This window comes from Strix uralensis, chromosome 13 (genome assembly GCF_047716275.1).
Source record: "Strix uralensis isolate ZFMK-TIS-50842 chromosome 13, bStrUra1, whole genome shotgun sequence".
Classification (NCBI taxonomy): domain Eukaryota; kingdom Metazoa; phylum Chordata; class Aves; order Strigiformes; family Strigidae; genus Strix; species Strix uralensis.
Window position 1 is genome coordinate 7865223 of NC_133984.1, and position 17565 is coordinate 7882787.

The following is a 17565-nucleotide window of genomic DNA, read 5'->3' on the forward strand; positions in this document are numbered from 1 at the left end:
AATAGCATTTGCACAGGATACATCAGATTTCTTTGTATTAAACATTATTAAATCATCTTCCTCTGGGTATCTGATTTATCTGGAGGTGCAGAAATTGTTTCTAATTCAGAAACTCAGAGGACGCTGTCAGTGAGAGGTACAAGCTCTGTGTCAGGGCCACATAGAGATAAGTTTCTGCATAAGCCTGGCTGCAGCATGTAGCTTGTTGTGTATCAGTTCTGTCACCACAGCATCCGGAGGGCTTCTCAGCTTCCAGTATTATAGCTGTAAAGCAATGAGGTGACACTTACCCCTGCTATAGTTGGGAAAGTGATGTACAGAGATACTAAGGCTCAGATTCATGTTTAAATATTTGTGTTAGTTAACGAAATTTTGTTGCAAAGCCAGACCTTACGTGATTTACCCCAAACCCAGAGCCGCTCGCATCAAAGCAAGGAACTGATGAGGGAATCTGAAGGCATGAGGCAGTGTCCCAGCCCCAAATACCCTCTCCACTAGAATACTTGAGCCATCAAGGTAGCTTTAAAAGTAAAGGCTGTGAAAACTGTACCCAGAGAGCAATAAGCCCTCATGCAAATCTCCCTATATTTTGCATGCATAACACCATATTTTATTAATTTTAACTGACACTTCTAAGCCTTGCAAGCTAGTAAGGGGAAAAACTAACTCATTTCAAAGCAGCAGGGTGAGCACTCTCTGCCCACCAGTAGGTACAGTTCCTCCGCAACATGCTGAGCTGCTGCCTCCTTCCAAGGCTTAGTTTATAGGCTTCATTTGGTCAATGTAATAACGACTCCTGTAAAATTTAACAGATCTCCTGGCAAAGGTGAGAATGGCTAATGAAAGGCAAGTTCACTGTCGGCACTAAGCACAGTGTTTATCAGTGGCCTCTGGTGCTGGAAAGACCTCAGACCAGAAGTGTGAATTGTCGGTAACTCTCATCAAAGCACTGCAAGTGCCTTTGAAAATCAGGGTCTAAGTTTCATCAGACAGCTGAAATCTCCTTGCCAGGGCTCACTGGCTACTTCTGACAACACTGGCTCAGCTGAATCGCAGAATTCCTCCTTCCCCGCTCCTCCACTTCTGACTCTCCGGTTTCAGCAGTCCAAGTTCAAGTGGAGAGAAACACCCAAGAGAAAGTCCAATTTTTTGATCCTCCTGGCAGGTCTTTGAAGTGTTAAAAAAAGAAAATCACAGAAAAGGCTCAAGTAAAACAGCCTTATATTGAGAGCACCCTAAGTCCACTATCATCAGAGGGCTTACTGAATCAGGGAATAATAGAACCATTTATGTTGGAAAAGTCCTTTAAGATCATCAAATCCAACCATAAACCTAACACTGCCAAGTCCACCACTAAACCCTGTCCCTAAGCGCCACACCTATGTGTCTTTTAAATACCTCCAGGGATGGTGACTCAACCACTTCCCTGGGCAGCCTGAATCTCTGTGAAGCAAAGCTGACCCTGGCAGGACAATTCCTTGGTTCCAGAAACAGAGCAGAGGCGGTTCATGGTGCAGACATGGAGGCCTGGACGAGCTCTGCTCGAGGACCTGGGGTTCAGTTTTGTACCTTCTGCATTTCTTAGGGGAAAACCATCTAATAAGCGCAAGCTTATTGGTCTTCCAAGCGGCAGTTTCGATCTTGACTCTTCATTCTGAGCTTAAACAGCCCTGATTTTCCTAATCACACCTGATCTCTAGTCACCTGTGTGAGGTGGGAATGGGACTTTACCTCGGGCTGTGGCTCATTACCTGGCTTACCGGGGTGATGTCTCGCCCGGGTCAGGAGGGGGCCGGTCGCCGTAAGCTGATCTGCCTTCAGCTGTCCCCGGCGCTGGGCCGGAGCTATGGGAGGGCGAAGGGGGAGGAATTCGGCTCCGCTAAAAATAGCGGCTGCGCAGCCCCGGCGGCTGCTGCCTCTCCCGGAGACCCCCGGAGCGGGGGCTGCACTTGCGGGCGCGTTGCCTCACCCCCTCCGTGGGGGGAGGATAAGCGGAGAGTGCCCAGAGGCCACGGGGAGGGTCGTGCTCTGAGCATCTTGCTTTCCTCCGGGGGGTGCCCAGCCCAGCCTTGTTCCCTGCTGGGCTTGGAGAAGTCCATCGTGTCCCCCCCGTCCAAACAGGCCACTTCAGGGGGGTGTTGGGGGAGTCCGACTGCCGCACCCGAGGGGCTCCCCCAGGCACTTCGCGAATCGCCCTTCCCAGCACTTTATTTTCGGCGCTACCGAGCAGGGCCACGCTCCAAGGGGCGCCGGCTGCATCGGGTTTCCCCCTCCCTCCCTCCCTCCCTCCCGTCCTGCGCGGCCCGCGGCGGGCAGAGGATGGGTGGCCGCGCCCCGCGCTCCCTCCCCCGACGGCGGCCCCGGTCGTAGGAAGTTTTGCCCCCGCCGAGGAGGGTGGGGAGGGGGGGGAGCGGTTTTGTCGCACAGGTGAGGGGAGCTTCGGCTGCTCTTTGGGGGTCCCTTCCTCATCCCCAAGGGCGGATTGGGGGGGGGAGAGCTCCGGCCCGCACCCCGGGGCAGAGCAGCAGGGCTGGGAGCGGGACAGCGCAGGTTCTGCGTGTCCCCCGGTTAAAGGGAGCCCAATGCCCCCCCCTTTCCCTCCAGGCCCCCCCAGTGTCCCCCCGCTCTTCGCACTCCCGCGACGGCAGCAACAGGCTGCCGGGTTCGGGACCGGGCGATGCCGGGGGCCACAGCCCCGCGGCCGGAGCCTCCCTTTGTGGGCTGGGGGGGTGGGAGCGGCTCCCCAAGGGCAGGGCAGGCCGGGTCTGTGCCACCCCCAGCCCGGCGCTGGGGCACCGTCCCGCAGCTGGAGGGGAGTAGGGACGCGCGTTGCCCCCCTCGGTACTGCTTCATGGGGACCCGGGCTGGGTGATGGGGAAGGGGGTGCGGGGGCCCGCGGGGCTGGAGGGGGCAGCTCTAGCTCCAGCCCTCCGTGCTGCCGGCGAGCGTAAACCTGCCGCCTCTTCTGCAGTGCCGGGGACTCGCGTCCTCCTCCTCCCATCCGCGGCTGCAGCTCTGCTGCTCCATCCCATTATTACTAGGGGAGGATGCGAAAAGAAAAAAACCAAAACCCAACACACCCAAGCAAACAACCAGAGCTCCCCCCCTGCCCCCCCCCAACTCACAGTACCCCCTCCCCCCGGGCGGTGGGACTTCCAGGACCGGCTGCGCTTCCCTGGCCCTGGGGAGGGGAGGCAGAGCCGGGGAGGCGGGGGGAAGGAGGCGGCCGGGGCCAGGCAGACACAGAGGAAAATCGCTTTTGTCTCCGGTACGGCGAGCGGCGCAGGGGCTCGGTGCTGCGGCTGCCGGAGCCCCCCGCTCACCGCCCCGCTCCGCTCCCGCAGGCACCGCGGCGGCGCCGCCGGGCTCCGAGGCACCGCGCCGGGGAGCAGCGGGCAGCTCGCCGGCTCCGGATTTTTTTTTTTTTTTTTTCCCCTCCCCTTCTGTTGGTGTTATTCCTGCCTTTTCGGCGGAGAGGATCCCCCACACGCACGCACGCTGCCCCCCGGCCGAGGTTTCTTTGGGTCCAGCCGGAATCCGCGACGCTCCCGGGGATTTTCCCACCCAAGCTGGGGTCTATGAGCGGGAAGGTGATCAAGCCCAAAGAAGAGAAAGATGCTTCCAAGGGTAAGGCAGGCGCAGCCGCTCCGATAAACAGCATGTTCCCCGGCCCGACCTTACCGGGCTGAGGGGGGCGGGGGGGGGGGCACCGCTCCGCTGGAAGTCCGTAGCTCGGGGGACCCCGGGCACGGGTGGGGAATGGGTGCCCGGCGTGCGAAGCGCTGCACCGGCACCCCGGCACGGGGTGGGGGTGGGGGGGGCACGGGGGGACCCGGCTCAATGCGGCAGCGGCGAAAGTAAGTGCCCCCCCCTCCGCCATGGGGGGAACCGGCTCCCCCGCCGGGTGCTCGGCGCTGCAGGCGGCCCCGGCCGAGGCGTGGCGGAGCGGGGAGCCATCGCCATGGAGACGCGGAGCCGAGGGGTGTGTGGAGGGGGGGTTGCATGTGGACACCCCCCCACCCCACCCCCCCCCGCATCTGAGTGGGGGGCTACCCCAACCCGGCTCGCCGGCGGGGCAGCTGGGGGCGTGCAGGGACGGGGTGCCCGCTCCGGGAAGGGGGGGGCGGGGCATGCAGGGTGCTCCTCTCGGGAGGGGGGGGAGTGCCCCGCTGCGGGGTGCAAGCACAGGTGGTTGTGACCCCCTCCTCTGTCGGGGTGCGCAGCTTCTGTGCGGCGTTCCCTGCCCTCGGGGCCGGGGGAGCCCACTCGAGGGGGAGCCCACTCGAGGAGGAGCTGGAGCGTGCGCTGGGCATCCCTCCAGGCAGTAGTTTTTCAGTGTATTTGTAGATAAATCTGTGTATTTCAAACGCACAGCCGTGCGGAAGGTCGGTGCTGGTGGGATGCCTGGGTGAAGGGCATGCTCTTGGCCTCCCTGGAAGAGGAAGGAACTGCTCCTTATTTACTAGTTTTATAGAACATAATGGGCACTTTCCTGTCATTTACTTTTCTAGCAGCCTGAGAGACCAAATCAAAACAATTCATCCTTTCTATTCTTTTTAAAAAACTTTCTGGTTTCTTGATTTTGAAAGTTTGAGATTTTTTGAGATCTCTTTTGTTTGTTTGATGTTCCTTTTTCCCCCAGCTCGGTCTTTCTAGTTCTATGTTATGTCTTATGTTCAAAACCATAGTGTTTTCATCAGATTTTTTTTTTTATTTTTCACAACACCACAATAAATTTCACCATTCAGATGCATTGCAAAACCTTACATTTTCTAAATAAACATTTTTTTCTTTACATTATTTTCTTTTATGTTGACTATTTTTATGGTGGCCCTATTCACTAAAATGCTCTTTAAATAATTTATTAAGCAATGCAGAACAAAAGATTCCTGCCTTTCTGAGGAATTATTTTGCATGATTTAGAAGCGTGTTATAATCCTACACAAAGAGAATTTGCCATACTTGTGCTGTACTTGCTTGAAAGGTTGTTTTTGAAATCAAACTTACATATTCCATTTTGTTCTATGATTACACATTTTAATGACATACTGACTTCACATTTGAAATTGCTTGTGTATAGGTTTTGGGACGTGTATTTCAAACACTGGGGCAAAGGCATTTGTGTCTGCTGTTAATACGTCGGTAATGACTTAGGGAAGGCTTTGATTCCTGTGGTGACAGTGTACCAGAAGGTGTATATTCTGACAATCCCAAGAAAAAGAGTTGATGCTGGTACTTTGCTTCCAGGAGACACTGGTATGCTCTTTGAGCTCGTATAAAAACTTTCATCACAAAGTGAAGAGGCAGTTTTAGATACAGCAGGAGGAGCTGGTACATGTATGAGGTGGTCTGGTACTGCTGTAGAAAAGTAAGTGATAGCTATAGCCTGTAAAATATGCTTTGAAAAAGGGTTCAGGTAATAGTTACCACCTAATGTATAGGCTGTAGGCTCTTTAGCCTCTTGTGTGGTAGACTAGAAAATGTTTTTTGCTCTGAACCACCTGAATTTTCTTTTGGTGATTGCGAGTATTACTGCTCTTAGTGGGAATGTTTAATTTGGATTTTAACCATAGTAAAACCAGGCTGGTTTGGTTTTTGGTTGGTTTGGTTTTTTTTTTTTAATGCAATGAAATAGTAATTTGTCTGGAAAGGATGGATTACCATTTCCTGCATATTTCTGCAGCTATACTGTGGCACTGGGTATACTTCAAGTCCTGCCAGAAGCCTGTATGCTTTTGAGTTAGTTAACTGCTCTTTCAAAGAGCAATGTAATCAGGTTTCATATGAGAGTAGCTTATTGTGGTGATATGTTCATCGTGTTCTGTAAGATATACAATGTAATTTTAATACCTGCTGTAAATGTAGGTGTCTCCGGGCTATATCTGAATAATAACTGTAGAGTACTTTCTTAGTGAGAATAGCGTCAGCCGTTCTCACTCCTGAAACTTTCTTACGCATTACAGGGTCATGCATGAGATGAGACTTTGCTGTCGCTCGCTATAGAATTTGGGAATTATATTCAGCCCTAATGTAAGGAGCTGCTTTAAGTTGTTGAACAGCACTTTCTACAACCAGCTTTTGGGGTGGGTCTCTGTAGAAAAGCCTGGTTTATACAGAACCTTGAAAGGCCATGGGTTTTGGAAGGAATCGGCGCAATCCAGTGCAAGTAGTTACCGTCTTGCAATGGGTATTTTCAGTTAGATTACCCTCTGTTGTGGGTGGTGGTGTCGGTGAAGTTGCGCAGGTGTTAACATAAGTACCAAAATCTATTTGTAAAGAAATAGGTTTTTTTCACATCTTTTCTTGAGCCGAAGAGGAAAGTAACTTCTTGCTTCAGAGTTTGTTGGCCCCACTTTAGAAATCCTGCCTAGAAAACCTAGTGATGACTGTTTTGCTCAAAATTTGGCTGCTTTTAAAACTGGCTGTGGATGTTTGAGAATTAATGATCCCGATCTAAATAAATCTTATGGATTAACATAATGAAGTCAGGGATGTGCACCTTTACTTTCTGCAAAATGCTGCGTTAACTGTGAATGTGTATGTATAAGATTATGGCATTGAATTTTTTTTTTTTTTTTTTTTTTAAAACTCTGTGAGTGTTAGAGAGCTGCAGGATATTGTAAGCCGAGGTAGCCTCCAAGCTGTCTCTCAAAGGTAGATTGGCAGTGCTGCTGCTCCGGAGTGGGGCTGTTTGCGGTAGCAAGTGGCCTGTTTCAGAGAGCAGCCTTGTCCCAGCTGTGTTGGTGGTTTCAAGTGTGGGGCACGTTCCCGTGTCTCATCTCACTTTGCGCTCTCTGGGGTTAGCAGGAGTACAACGATCTGGGTAGTAACAACAGCTCAGCATCCTGTACTGGTAGTCTGATGGTTGGTAACAGCTCATCTTCAATGGAAGTTCGATATGTCCTCAAGAAATACTCCCAGGTACGTTCCCCCAGCAGCAGTGCAGTTCCCACCAGTTGGGCTCTTTTCCTGCCACGTAGCCAGTGCACAGAGCGCCACACGTGTGACAGGACAGGCAACTCTCCCCAGTTATCCCTCAAAAGGCTTTTGCTTTGTGCTTTGAGAACAGTATATCCAGTGTCCCCAGCGAGCCTTGGGGCTGTATCAACACAACCTATTTTAAATGAAATACTTGTTAACCTTTTATCTGGGGGAGAGGCATGGGGCAGTAGGACAATACAGGATATTAGGAAAGTGAGCTGAGACCTGCTGAAATCCTTGTACTTTGGATCTGGGCCTTAAAGAGCTTGTGCTGTCTGGCATTACAGCCAGACTCTTTCCAGAGGCTGCTTTCAATTTGCGTGGCTCGTCCAAGGAAAGTCAAGAGATGGAGTAGAGAATCTGAAACTAAATCTGAGGAATGAATTCATCTGCATTTGTTTTTCTTTTTACCAACTGTATTATGTACTGTTGCCTTCCCCATCAAGGCAGATGCGGGGGGGATCTCTTCCTGTCACTGTGCTCTCACTGCAAGAAACTTTGATAGCTTTGCCCAGAAGTCAGATAACCTCAGCTGTAAGCAGGGAGAAAATGCAGAGTATATTTTCTTCTCCAGAAAGCAAAATAGGAGGAGTATTTTTGAAGCTGGTAGCGTCTAATCTGAGAAGAGCATATTGAAATAGTGACAGTAAGGGTGAAGACTTTGGAAGTATAGGCACTATTCTGATTTAGTGACAGCAGAAAACAAAGCACTTAAAGTACTTGGCAGGAAAAATAGAAGTCAGAATTTTGAGGTATCTATTACTGCTTTTCCTGGCTTTATGGGAATATAGTATAATTCAGCTTATGATTGAAAGGTCTGTAGAAAAGCTGACAAAAATAAAGCAGCTGATCTCAACAGTTATATTTCTATAGTACTGAATCATGAGAAAGTAACTTTCTTCAGGGACTGAAGAAGAGCGGCGCAGAGGCAACATGTAAGCTGACCATGTCTTGGTCTGAGTCCACTGAATCAAAATTAGCAGCAAGTGCAGACCCGTGTGAGAAGGGGGAAGGGATCGCGGTGCTAGCACCCTTATCTGCTGCTTGGCCAGCTCAGGTGGGAGGCAGGGCATTTCTTTGTTTATCAGAAGTTTGGGTGCCAATTCTATTGCATCCCAGACAAAAAGCCCCATCAAACTTCACCAGCAGCCGCAGTTTGACACATGAGCTCGAGTCGCTGTTCAGGCAGATGTTTGCCAGCAGTAGGTTGGGTCCTATTGTGGTCAATTGGTGCTGTTGACTTACGTATCAGAATTTGTTTTTGTATCATAAACGTTTATTGACACTAAAGAATGAGTAGTTAAACTCAATGTTTTTATTTTGTTCACTGCACACTAGAAATCTCTGTGCCTCCTGCCTGAAATTTGAGATTGCGGATCTACTTTGAATAGATGCCTGCGTCGCCTGCTGGAAAGCGACAGCCAAAATCTGAGGCGTGACCCACCCCATCCTGGATATTAATGCTGCAGGTTACAATAGATACTCAGCTCTTGGCTGAGGTCCTGATCCATTCAAAATTCCCATTGACACCAGTGGGAGTTCTCTGTGTCTGCCTGTGGCATTGCCTCTGATTAGTGGGTGGTTGTTAATGTGCCCATGCTTGGAATATTTACAGTAACTACCTCCTGTTATGACTCATTATCTGTGACTGATTTTGGTTCCACAAACTACAGTAACTCTTTATAAAAGAAACATCCTTCTCTCTAAATCCCAAGACGGTGGTCCCTGATGTCTGTCAGTAAACACCAGCAATTAAAAAATGGAAGTGGCCTTTGAGATCAAGATGCCAGCACATTTGTGCTGATGCTCCGTAACGGTTTTCAGTGTTAGATGAAGAAATCCACAGTAAGGCAGTATTTTCAGGGACAAGCTCCAAACTCTGGGGTTTGTGATACTGTCGGTTCTCGTATGGCTGTTCTCCATGGCAAAGAACTTGTGTTGTGTTGTATGGAAGGTAGCAAAAGATAGTAATCTCTTTTGGTTCTAGAGGAAAACTTAATAATCGTTGCTTCTTGGCAGATGCTAAATCTAACCTTCAGAGGAAAAATCCCAGGCAGGTGAGGCCTGGGGGATGAGTAGCCCCACAGAGCATTTCAGGGAGCTCCAAAGGGGTGAGTACCAGCATCCACAGCAGCTTCATAAGAATCTGTACGGCTCAGGCTTCTGGCATCTCTGGTCTGTGGCCACCCACAATATGCTGGAGACTTGTCATTAAATGTATTTGTGCCTTTTACTGTGCTTTCCTTCAAGGCACTGGTCTTACCCCTATGCTTTGGGAATTTTGTGCTGCAATGTAGTCTTGGGTCAAACGAATGTTAATTTTCTTCCTCTGTTCCTCATTGCATGTTATTGCTATAGTGTGTTTAGGAAGAGATGGCTCTAGAGTTACATGAACCACTTCCTCAGGAGCAAAGACATATCAAATCCTGTTCCTCCGTCTCTTCCTTGCAAGCAATGAATCCACGCTTTTATAATATCCTCAGTGAATCTAGATGTGTGGTCAATCCTGTGTATAAACAAAGTGATTGTAAATCTGGGAGGACAAGCTTCACATCCTAGACAACCTACAGCTAAGTATTTTAAGACTGGGATCTTTGTGTTTGTCAGTTAATGTATGTTGGAGAGTAATTGCTCTGTTGATTACTGCTTTTACAGATTCAGTCGTTTCAGATCTATTTTGTGGGACTGAAGCTTTCTTAGCCACTTGGGTCCCTCTTAGTTGAGCCTGGCTCTAGGGTCTGTGTGCCCCAAACATTGTTTTTCTTTCCTCAACTATGTCTCTTGGCCTAACAAAATTCCCCACTTTTCCCAAAACATGTCTTGACCAAGCTTACATGAAAAGACATATGTTAAGAACCAAAATGAAACAACTAAAGAAGTATGTTATTTACAATAATCCTTTTATTTTTTTGTGTGGTAACATGAGTAAAGGGTTTCCTTGAATTGTCTGGTCTGGTTTCTTGCTCAATATTTGTATTGTTTTGCTGAGAGAAATGAAGGCGAAAATAATTTGAATTGAACCCTCAGGCAGGTAACAATTCAGTTCTTTTCATGAAGAGTGTAAAGTGAGACTGTTCTCCACTTAATTAGTTTTGTGTGAGTGATGTATAAGGCAAGGTCAGTGCTAAAGGAAGAAAGGGCTGGCATGGATTGAACGCTGCTTACGTTGTTTGAATAATTAGAGCATCACTCTGAGGTGGGAGGGAGCAGAGGGACTGAGGTGAAGCGGGAAGAAGAGATAGATATTCCTGAAATAGCCATTGAATTGCCATTGGTCTGGGTTACATCACACGTACACCGTTCAAGATTGACTAAATCTGAACTAGTGGTGGTCCATTACCTTTGACGCTGTGGTTGTGATTGTAGCTCAAATGAAGGTGTATTTATAGAGGTTACTCTGTTCTGTGGCCCAAGTAATTTCTAGATGCTTTTCAGCTGAGGCTTGACATAATTGATATATGGCTCTGTTGGTTGATTTAAGAATAAATTGTTTAACCAGCGCTCAGTATCTTTGATAGATGTGCTTTTAGTTACCACCCAATATAGGACGAATTTCTTTTGTCTTAGGGGCATCGGATCAAACTTACACATCGTGTAATCCTCACCTGATCTGAGTGGTCCACAGGTCTTTGCTGGCTGTTGAAAAGTGACGACTTCACCTCTGTTCATCACTCTTAGACGTCAGCACAGGGAATCCCGCAACATTGCTGTGCCGCTCCGGTGGGCTTCTGTCTCCCTGTTTGTGTAAGCTTTAACAACTAATGCTGGCAAAGCAGATGTGGGATTTCATTGGCAGTAGTGGTAGTACCCGTGTGATTATTTTTCTAATCTTCTTCCTCCTCCATCCCCTTAAAACATACTGTGCCAAGAGAGAAAATACTCATGTGGTGGATTGACCTTGGTCAGCTGCCAGACACGCCCCCAGCCCCTCTCTCGCTCACCCTCCTCAACAGCACACGGGGAGAATATGAGATGGAAAAGCTCATGGATCGAGATGGTAAAGACAGGGAGGTCACCTAGTAATTACTGTCATGGGCAAAACAACCTTGACTTGGGCACAATTAATTTATTGAAAATTAAAATAGAGTTGGATGGTGAAAAATAAAGACAAAAACTAAAACATTCCCTACTTACCTTCCTTTTTCCCAGGCTCAACTTCACTCCTTCATTCCCGTACCTCCTCCCCCTGCTCCAGCAATGCAGCAGGGATGGGAAATGGGGGTTGTGGTCAGAAAATTCCCTCTTTCTCCTGGAAGAAGGAGGCCATTCCTGTTGTGTCCCTGATTTCACTTCAGAGTTCAGCTCCTCAGGTGGAAGGAGGAGGAGATGGCCGTAAGCTCTTCAGTTCCAGGAGGTTCATAAAGGTTTTATTCACATGCTTGATTTAATTATAGAAGTTTAGGAGCTCTAAACAGTTTTTTTCTGCCTCCCCATAGCCTGTATTTGCAAATCCAGTGGTAATTAGCACTAATCTGGATTTATTTTTCAGTTTGGTGTACTGAATCCTTGGAGTTTTTCCTCTTCTGTTGGAGATGACTTTCCCTCAAATTTTAGAAGTATTTTTGATTTCTGTTAAATGAAGGGAAAAAGTGCAGGATGTTTTTTTGCATAAAATAAGAAAGATGCAATGGAAAGAAAGTATGAAAGAACCGGAAAGGAAACCTTAACAGGAGAGGGATAGGGAAGACAGCCAGTAGGAGAAGGGAACATTGCAGAATGAGCTCCAAGTGATCTGCAGCACGTCATCTGCTCGCGCCCAGCCTCGCTCTCTTACCTGTCTAGAAGACACACAAATGGAGAGTGAGCTTTCTTCTGATTTTGTTTCTTCAGCCATTTTTTCAGGAGTTACCAAAATCTAAGAAGGTGGTAGGCACCTTTTTTTTTTTCCTTGCATGTCTGTGTAGTTCACTGGTACTGGCCACAGTGTTTGTTCAAGTAGCTTAGACTGGATTTACTTCCACACATTGTCAATGTGCTGTCAAATTTCTTACGTAGAAACATTTTTTCTTTGAATTTTACATCTGCTGTGAATTTCTGTACAGCTATTTTTTTATGTTCAATAAACATACAAATTTCTTATTTTGTTCTTATAGCTCAATCTGCCCAAGCTGTGCTACAGTGATGCCTGGAAAATGTTAAATTTTTAAATTGTAATTATACACAGTGCACTGAACTGCTGTCACTTATACTTTGTTCCTCCAAGTGCTGCAAGAGAATAAGAAACTACGATGGAGCCGATTGCCACTGCACACCATTGTCACCTCTTATGGGGTGCAGATCTGGAATATCGGAACTGTGAAAGTCTATTTTCTAGTGAAATAAAGCTGTGGTGGTATTTCTGGGTGTTGTAGTATTGGTGGGAACTGCAGGCATATGCATTTCCTCGGGAATCATGATTTGTAATTGTTTGAGACCATGTAGCGCAGGTGCTCCCTCCTACCCCCTGCTGCAGATGTTGGAGTAATATTTCTGTGTATGACTGTAAATAGGAGAAAGGTCTCTGCAACCGTACTGATGTACAATCAGTGCAGGTTTGTCATGTGCTCTACTTTACGTTTGCTTCTCATCTTGCATACCAGTGACTGAACGTTCAGAGCTTGCCAAAAATAGCTAACTGTTTTCAAGTGATTGGGCAAGGAGAACTGGAACGACTTTCCTTTGCTGCTCTTCTTTTCTTTTCCTCCCCCTCTGTCCTGTGGTTTGCTTTCTGAAAAAAAAGGATGTTATTTTTTATTTATTTATTTGGTGGAAGTCAATAAAAGGTGGTAAAAGTGAAATAAGTCAAAAGGGTTCATATAGCAAGTCTTTTCTTGGTCACCTAATGGGAAGGCTACAGTAGCAGAAAGGCTGTGATGCCAGTTCCAGAAGCTGAGAAAAGATTCTGGGATGATGTGTGACTTGTTTCTGTTCCACTCCAGCGCCAGGGAGGCTGATAAAGCAATAAGTCTATTTTAATGTTGGAGTTTGGTTGGTATCTGGCCTGTTGAGCTTACAGGCTTCTGTTATTTGGCCACTGGGAAGCTGTTTCTTTGGCTGGAAGAGGGGTTTTGGGTTTTGTTTGTCTTAGGGTTGGTTTTCCTCTTTTCAAAATATCAGTGCAGAAACCAGTTTTCAGGCTTTGTTTTTATAGTTGTCTTTGGGAGGAATTTCTGTCACATGATTTCTGGGATGTTGGGAGTAACAAACTGATATAAATAATAGTCTTTTCATATAGGGTATCCAAGGGGGCAATGGAAAGGAGTGAGAGCTTTGTGAATATGCGTGAAGTAATTCATATACAAGGAGAGAACAGCAGAGAAGACAGGAGGAAGGTAAAATTGTACTTTTTCCTAGTAATACATTTAAGAACAGTAGACCTTGTTTAGGATGCTTTAATTAAGTGGCAGTAATAAATGTAGAGGAGACCAAGATTATGCAGATCTGTGAAAATTGTCAATTCTGTTTCATGGCAACTTTCAGGGTTTAAACATTTGTATTTGTTCCCCCACTGGGACATAAGCAAAACTTCTTTGAAGCCTCGCAGAAAAAAAGAGGCATACCAGAATTATTTTAAGGAAAAAGACCTGCCAGGTTTTCCATCTGTGTCCTTGTTCCACCCTTGATCTGAGAAGTCCTCCAGTGAAAACTGGGATGTTTTGCAAGACTTTTGAGTATGATCAGAGAAATTGCTTAGGCACTTCTGAACAATGTTAGGAATAGATTTTTGGAATATACGAGTTTAAAAAGAAAAAGAGCACGATTTCAAGTCAGTGGTGTGGAGGATGGCAGGAAGCTTTGTAGTGAGGCAGGGAGGATTTGTATATGTGCCTTTTGGACTGAAAGTGTCTTGTTTTTATTTCACTGCACATTGTATGGTGAAGGATGAGCTTTCAATTGCTTTGCGATTTTTGGAAGGAATAAGAGATGCTGGGATGAGAATGCAAGGGGGAGAAAGTGTGATGGAGTGGCAGGGGAAAGGAAATCCTGTGAAACTTTCACCGATAGAAAATTAGCTTTGAAAAGGCTCTGGAGAGCATGAGGAAGCTGAAAAATGTAATGGAAGAGGGGATATTATGGGCATAATTTATTACTGTTTCCAGGAGTGTAATAATAGCCTGGCTATGTATTTTCTCACTGCAGAGTGTAGATTTATGAAGACCAGAAAAGAAGCGGTGGGGGTAGTTGAGGCAGGAAGTGATCCAGTGGAAAGAGCTTCAGTGAAACCAGGGTCAAGGGAGAGATGAAGTTAGTAATGACACAGAGATGGAGATAGAAAGGCACAAGGAGGAAAACGAGCTTATGAATTTGCTGCAACTCCAGGGCTTCTCATAAGAGGACCAAAGGTATGAGTTTATCATCGCTGTTGGAAGGAGCTGGCAAAACCATTAGCATTTGAGCCACTGAAGCTGTTGCAAATACTGAGCATGTAAAAAATATCTTTGCATACCGGGTTAACTCGCAGGGCTGATTGCCTAAGTAGCTTTTCCACCAGTTGGGTGTTTTGCAGATTGACAGAAAAGCACCCAAATTGTAAAGTGGCAGGAGAGGCTGAACTTCTGATCAAGAGAGACAGAACTGGGCTTACACAGTAAAAACAAATAACTCAATTGTTAAATAGCTACATTGACAGTAGAAGAGGGGAGACCCAGCTCTATGTGGTGTGTAATGGTCTGGTCAGTCAGAGCTCAAAGATCTAAAAAAACCTTCTCTCATCTAGTCTGGTTTTTCACCTCTTCAATGTACTAAACTGGGAGTATCTTTTTGTTGCTTATTAAAATATGTATTGGTTCAAACACTCAAGAATGAAACCATTTCTTTAAACATAGTCTTCAAATAATCTTCTTCCTATGTTTGTCTTTCCCAGAGTCTGGCTCTCCATTTACCCTTAAAATAAAATAAAAAAAAATCTATCCTTGACTTGCTCGAGGTTGAGACAAGTGCTACCCTAATAACCAGCCCTGTGGAAGCCCACAAGTTGCACCAGTGTCAGTGAGCCTTGTGACCCGCAAAAGTGAAGTCTGAAATTACTACTTGATTTTTTTTCTAAAGCTGGGGAAGTCTGTCAAGATAGGGTGAATATATTTCCTGGTGTGTTGAAGATAACGTGTAGCCCAGTGCGCATACAGATTTCCATTGAATTCAAGGTGTGCACTTCTACCAGACTTAACTGAATAATTATCAGATATAATTATTTGGGATTTGGAGGCCAAATCTTGCTTTCACTGATAAAGCATCTTGAAAGAAAATTTAGGCACTTGTAGTTTCTAATGGCATAAGTGGGGTTGTCTTCTGTAGCAGTACTGAATGTGAAGAGTCCCCAACAGCCTAGTCTTTGAAACTCAGCTGTAATACCAGGCTGTAGTGAAAGCACACAGGTTTGACAACCTAAAACACTGCAAAAAACCTTGACAACCTGTCCTGCAAGGTGCTGAGCATCTCTACTTTTCATTTCCCTGAAAACTCTTAGCGCTCTGGTTTGGGCCCCATATCAGTGAGCGTCACGTATTGCTGTCATGTCATGTTCCAGTATCACAAATTCTTACAGTAAATGTATTTCAGAAGGAGCAATTGACTGTGTATGAGGAAGACTGAGTGAGTGACAAAACGCTTATAGAAGAAATCAACAAAACATAGCACACTTTCATCCCTCTCCTTCAAATGTGTATGAATGAGCTGTTTGTCAAGGTAGTACCTCTATCACTAAGAGGAGAAGATAATGCATTACTCTTCTTTCACAAAGTTGTTAAAATTGTTGCTGTTAATTCACCAGCAAGTTCTTACACTCAATGAGTAACACTTACCCTATTCTTTTATATGTCTTTTCTTAAAGCACTTTGGCCTCCTTGGTAGGATCTCTAATTACTGTTTTTATTGCTGCTTTAAACATTTTAAGCTCTCACTCTGCATGGGATACATGTTTGAATAACTTTACAGGTAAAAGACTTTGATAGCTTATCTGTGTTTATTAAGGTGACACCTTATAAAGAACAGAACTTGAACCAGTAATGTCTTGTCAGGTTAGATTGAAACACGGTTTGTGCTGCTCAGTATCAGTCTTGCTGAGTAATATCCTCAGTGGGAGTGTGATATGGTTTGCATTTCATGGTGCTGACCGTTGTGATGAATGAAGGATGAATATTTAAAATGTTTGGTCTCTTTTTATTTGTTTTCTTTAGAAAGCACAGTACCTTTGTGTTGAATCAATGTTGTGTTTTAAAATAAGCCCTAAGATAGCTAGAATAAACTGTAAATTTGGTATTGAGGCTTGATTCTGTGATACGGGATTTGTGTGTGTGGGACAAATTGCCATGATAGTTCCAGTGATTTTAATAGAGACTGAAGTATATAAGAGAAATAGATTTGGCTCCTGAAATTCGATCTTGCAAATCAGCAGAAAACCCTGCTGGTGAATAAAAGGTAGCAGAATCCTGTGTTGAGTTTGCATCTTCAAAGATCACCTGGAAGATGCTGCAACTGAAACAGTGTGCCATGAAATTTTACAATGTACTATGCTGGATGGCCTTGGAGGCAGCTGCTGCTTTTCCAGTTCCACTGTATTATGGTAAAATTTGGCTTTGGGAACTCTTGTATCAAAAGTGTGTAATTCAGTCTACTCCATTCTCTTAATCTTTTGTCTCTTCCTTATTTATGTGTTGCCTTTATCCACAAGCACAAGAATTATTGACTCAAAGGTCTTGAAGGTTGGTCAATACCTTGATACATATGGTGTGAATAGTCTTTAAAAGATGGTGGCATCAATTTTTGACCCTGTCTGTCTAACACCACCCCAAAGTACGGAAATGTTAGTTCTATGTGCATTTTCTAATCAGTATTCAGATTTGCACTATGCTGTAGGATGTCTCTGTGTTTTACCATGTAGAGAGAACAGCGCATGCTTTATAAATTCAATCTAATACTACTATGATTAGTGTAAGTTTATTGCTAGATAAACAATATCTTTATATGGAACATGACTGTACTTTTAGGCTTAATACCCTGGCTGCACTGATATGAAAAATCAGTGGGTTGGCTGATGATTAGGCCCAGCTAACACAGCATCTCAGAGCGCCAGACAGTTTGAAGCTTACAATCGAACTGTGGGATGAAACCAGATCTGCCTTTGTTTTGAACTTTTAAGTCTCATAGCAATGAAGCGGGCTGCCCTAGTCTGCCCAGCTTTATTTTCCAAGATGTAATTATTCCTTGCTCACTGACTTGAGTAAATCAATTAAAACTCCGTGTGTGTGTAACAAGACTTTGACGTAAGCTAATTGATCAGGACATGCAGGCATATGAGAAAAGCGTGGGGTGGATTTTAAAGTAGAAGACTGAAACTTCATGAGCTTTCTTTTGATGTGGCGTGGTGGTAGCTAAGTTCCCATCTTCTGCAATAACAGGCTTTTCTCTGGGTGCTGTGGTATTAAACACTCCTTTTTGCTTGTACTCAGGTTAGTCTTTTTTCAGCCTGTGCTACAGGAAACAGGTTGTGTCTTGATCCTTTTCCCTTCATCTGGAAGAGAGGTTAAGTGTATGTCTCAAGGAAACCTCAAACTGCAAAGACTCATGGTTGTCCACCTCTTTTTCAGTAGACTAATATGGGTCACT

At 45.6% G+C, this 17565-nt stretch overlaps 1 protein-coding gene and 1 long non-coding RNA gene across 4 annotated transcripts in view; both read left to right on the plus strand.

Annotated features, from left to right (window-relative positions):
* The window catches only part of FGF13 (fibroblast growth factor 13), a 277300-nt gene that overhangs the window by 19265 nt on the left and 240470 nt on the right, over nt 1–17565 (plus strand). For 2 of the 3 annotated variants that reach the window (XM_074882767.1, XM_074882772.1), the window contains exon 1: nt 3238–3627. The exons of the other annotated variant lie outside the window; for it this stretch is intronic. In XM_074882767.1, the coding sequence (XP_074738868.1) occupies nt 3579–3627 (49 nt within the window). In that variant the 5' untranslated portion in view covers nt 3238–3578. Of the gene's footprint in view, nt 1–3237; nt 3628–17565 lie in introns of those variants that run through there. 3 annotated transcript variants of the gene reach the window in all.
* Nucleotides 10601–12768, plus strand: LOC141949313 (uncharacterized). The gene is made up of 3 exons (XR_012630730.1): nt 10601–10725; nt 11131–11335; nt 12075–12768. It is a non-coding gene; the product is annotated as an uncharacterized LOC141949313 (long non-coding RNA).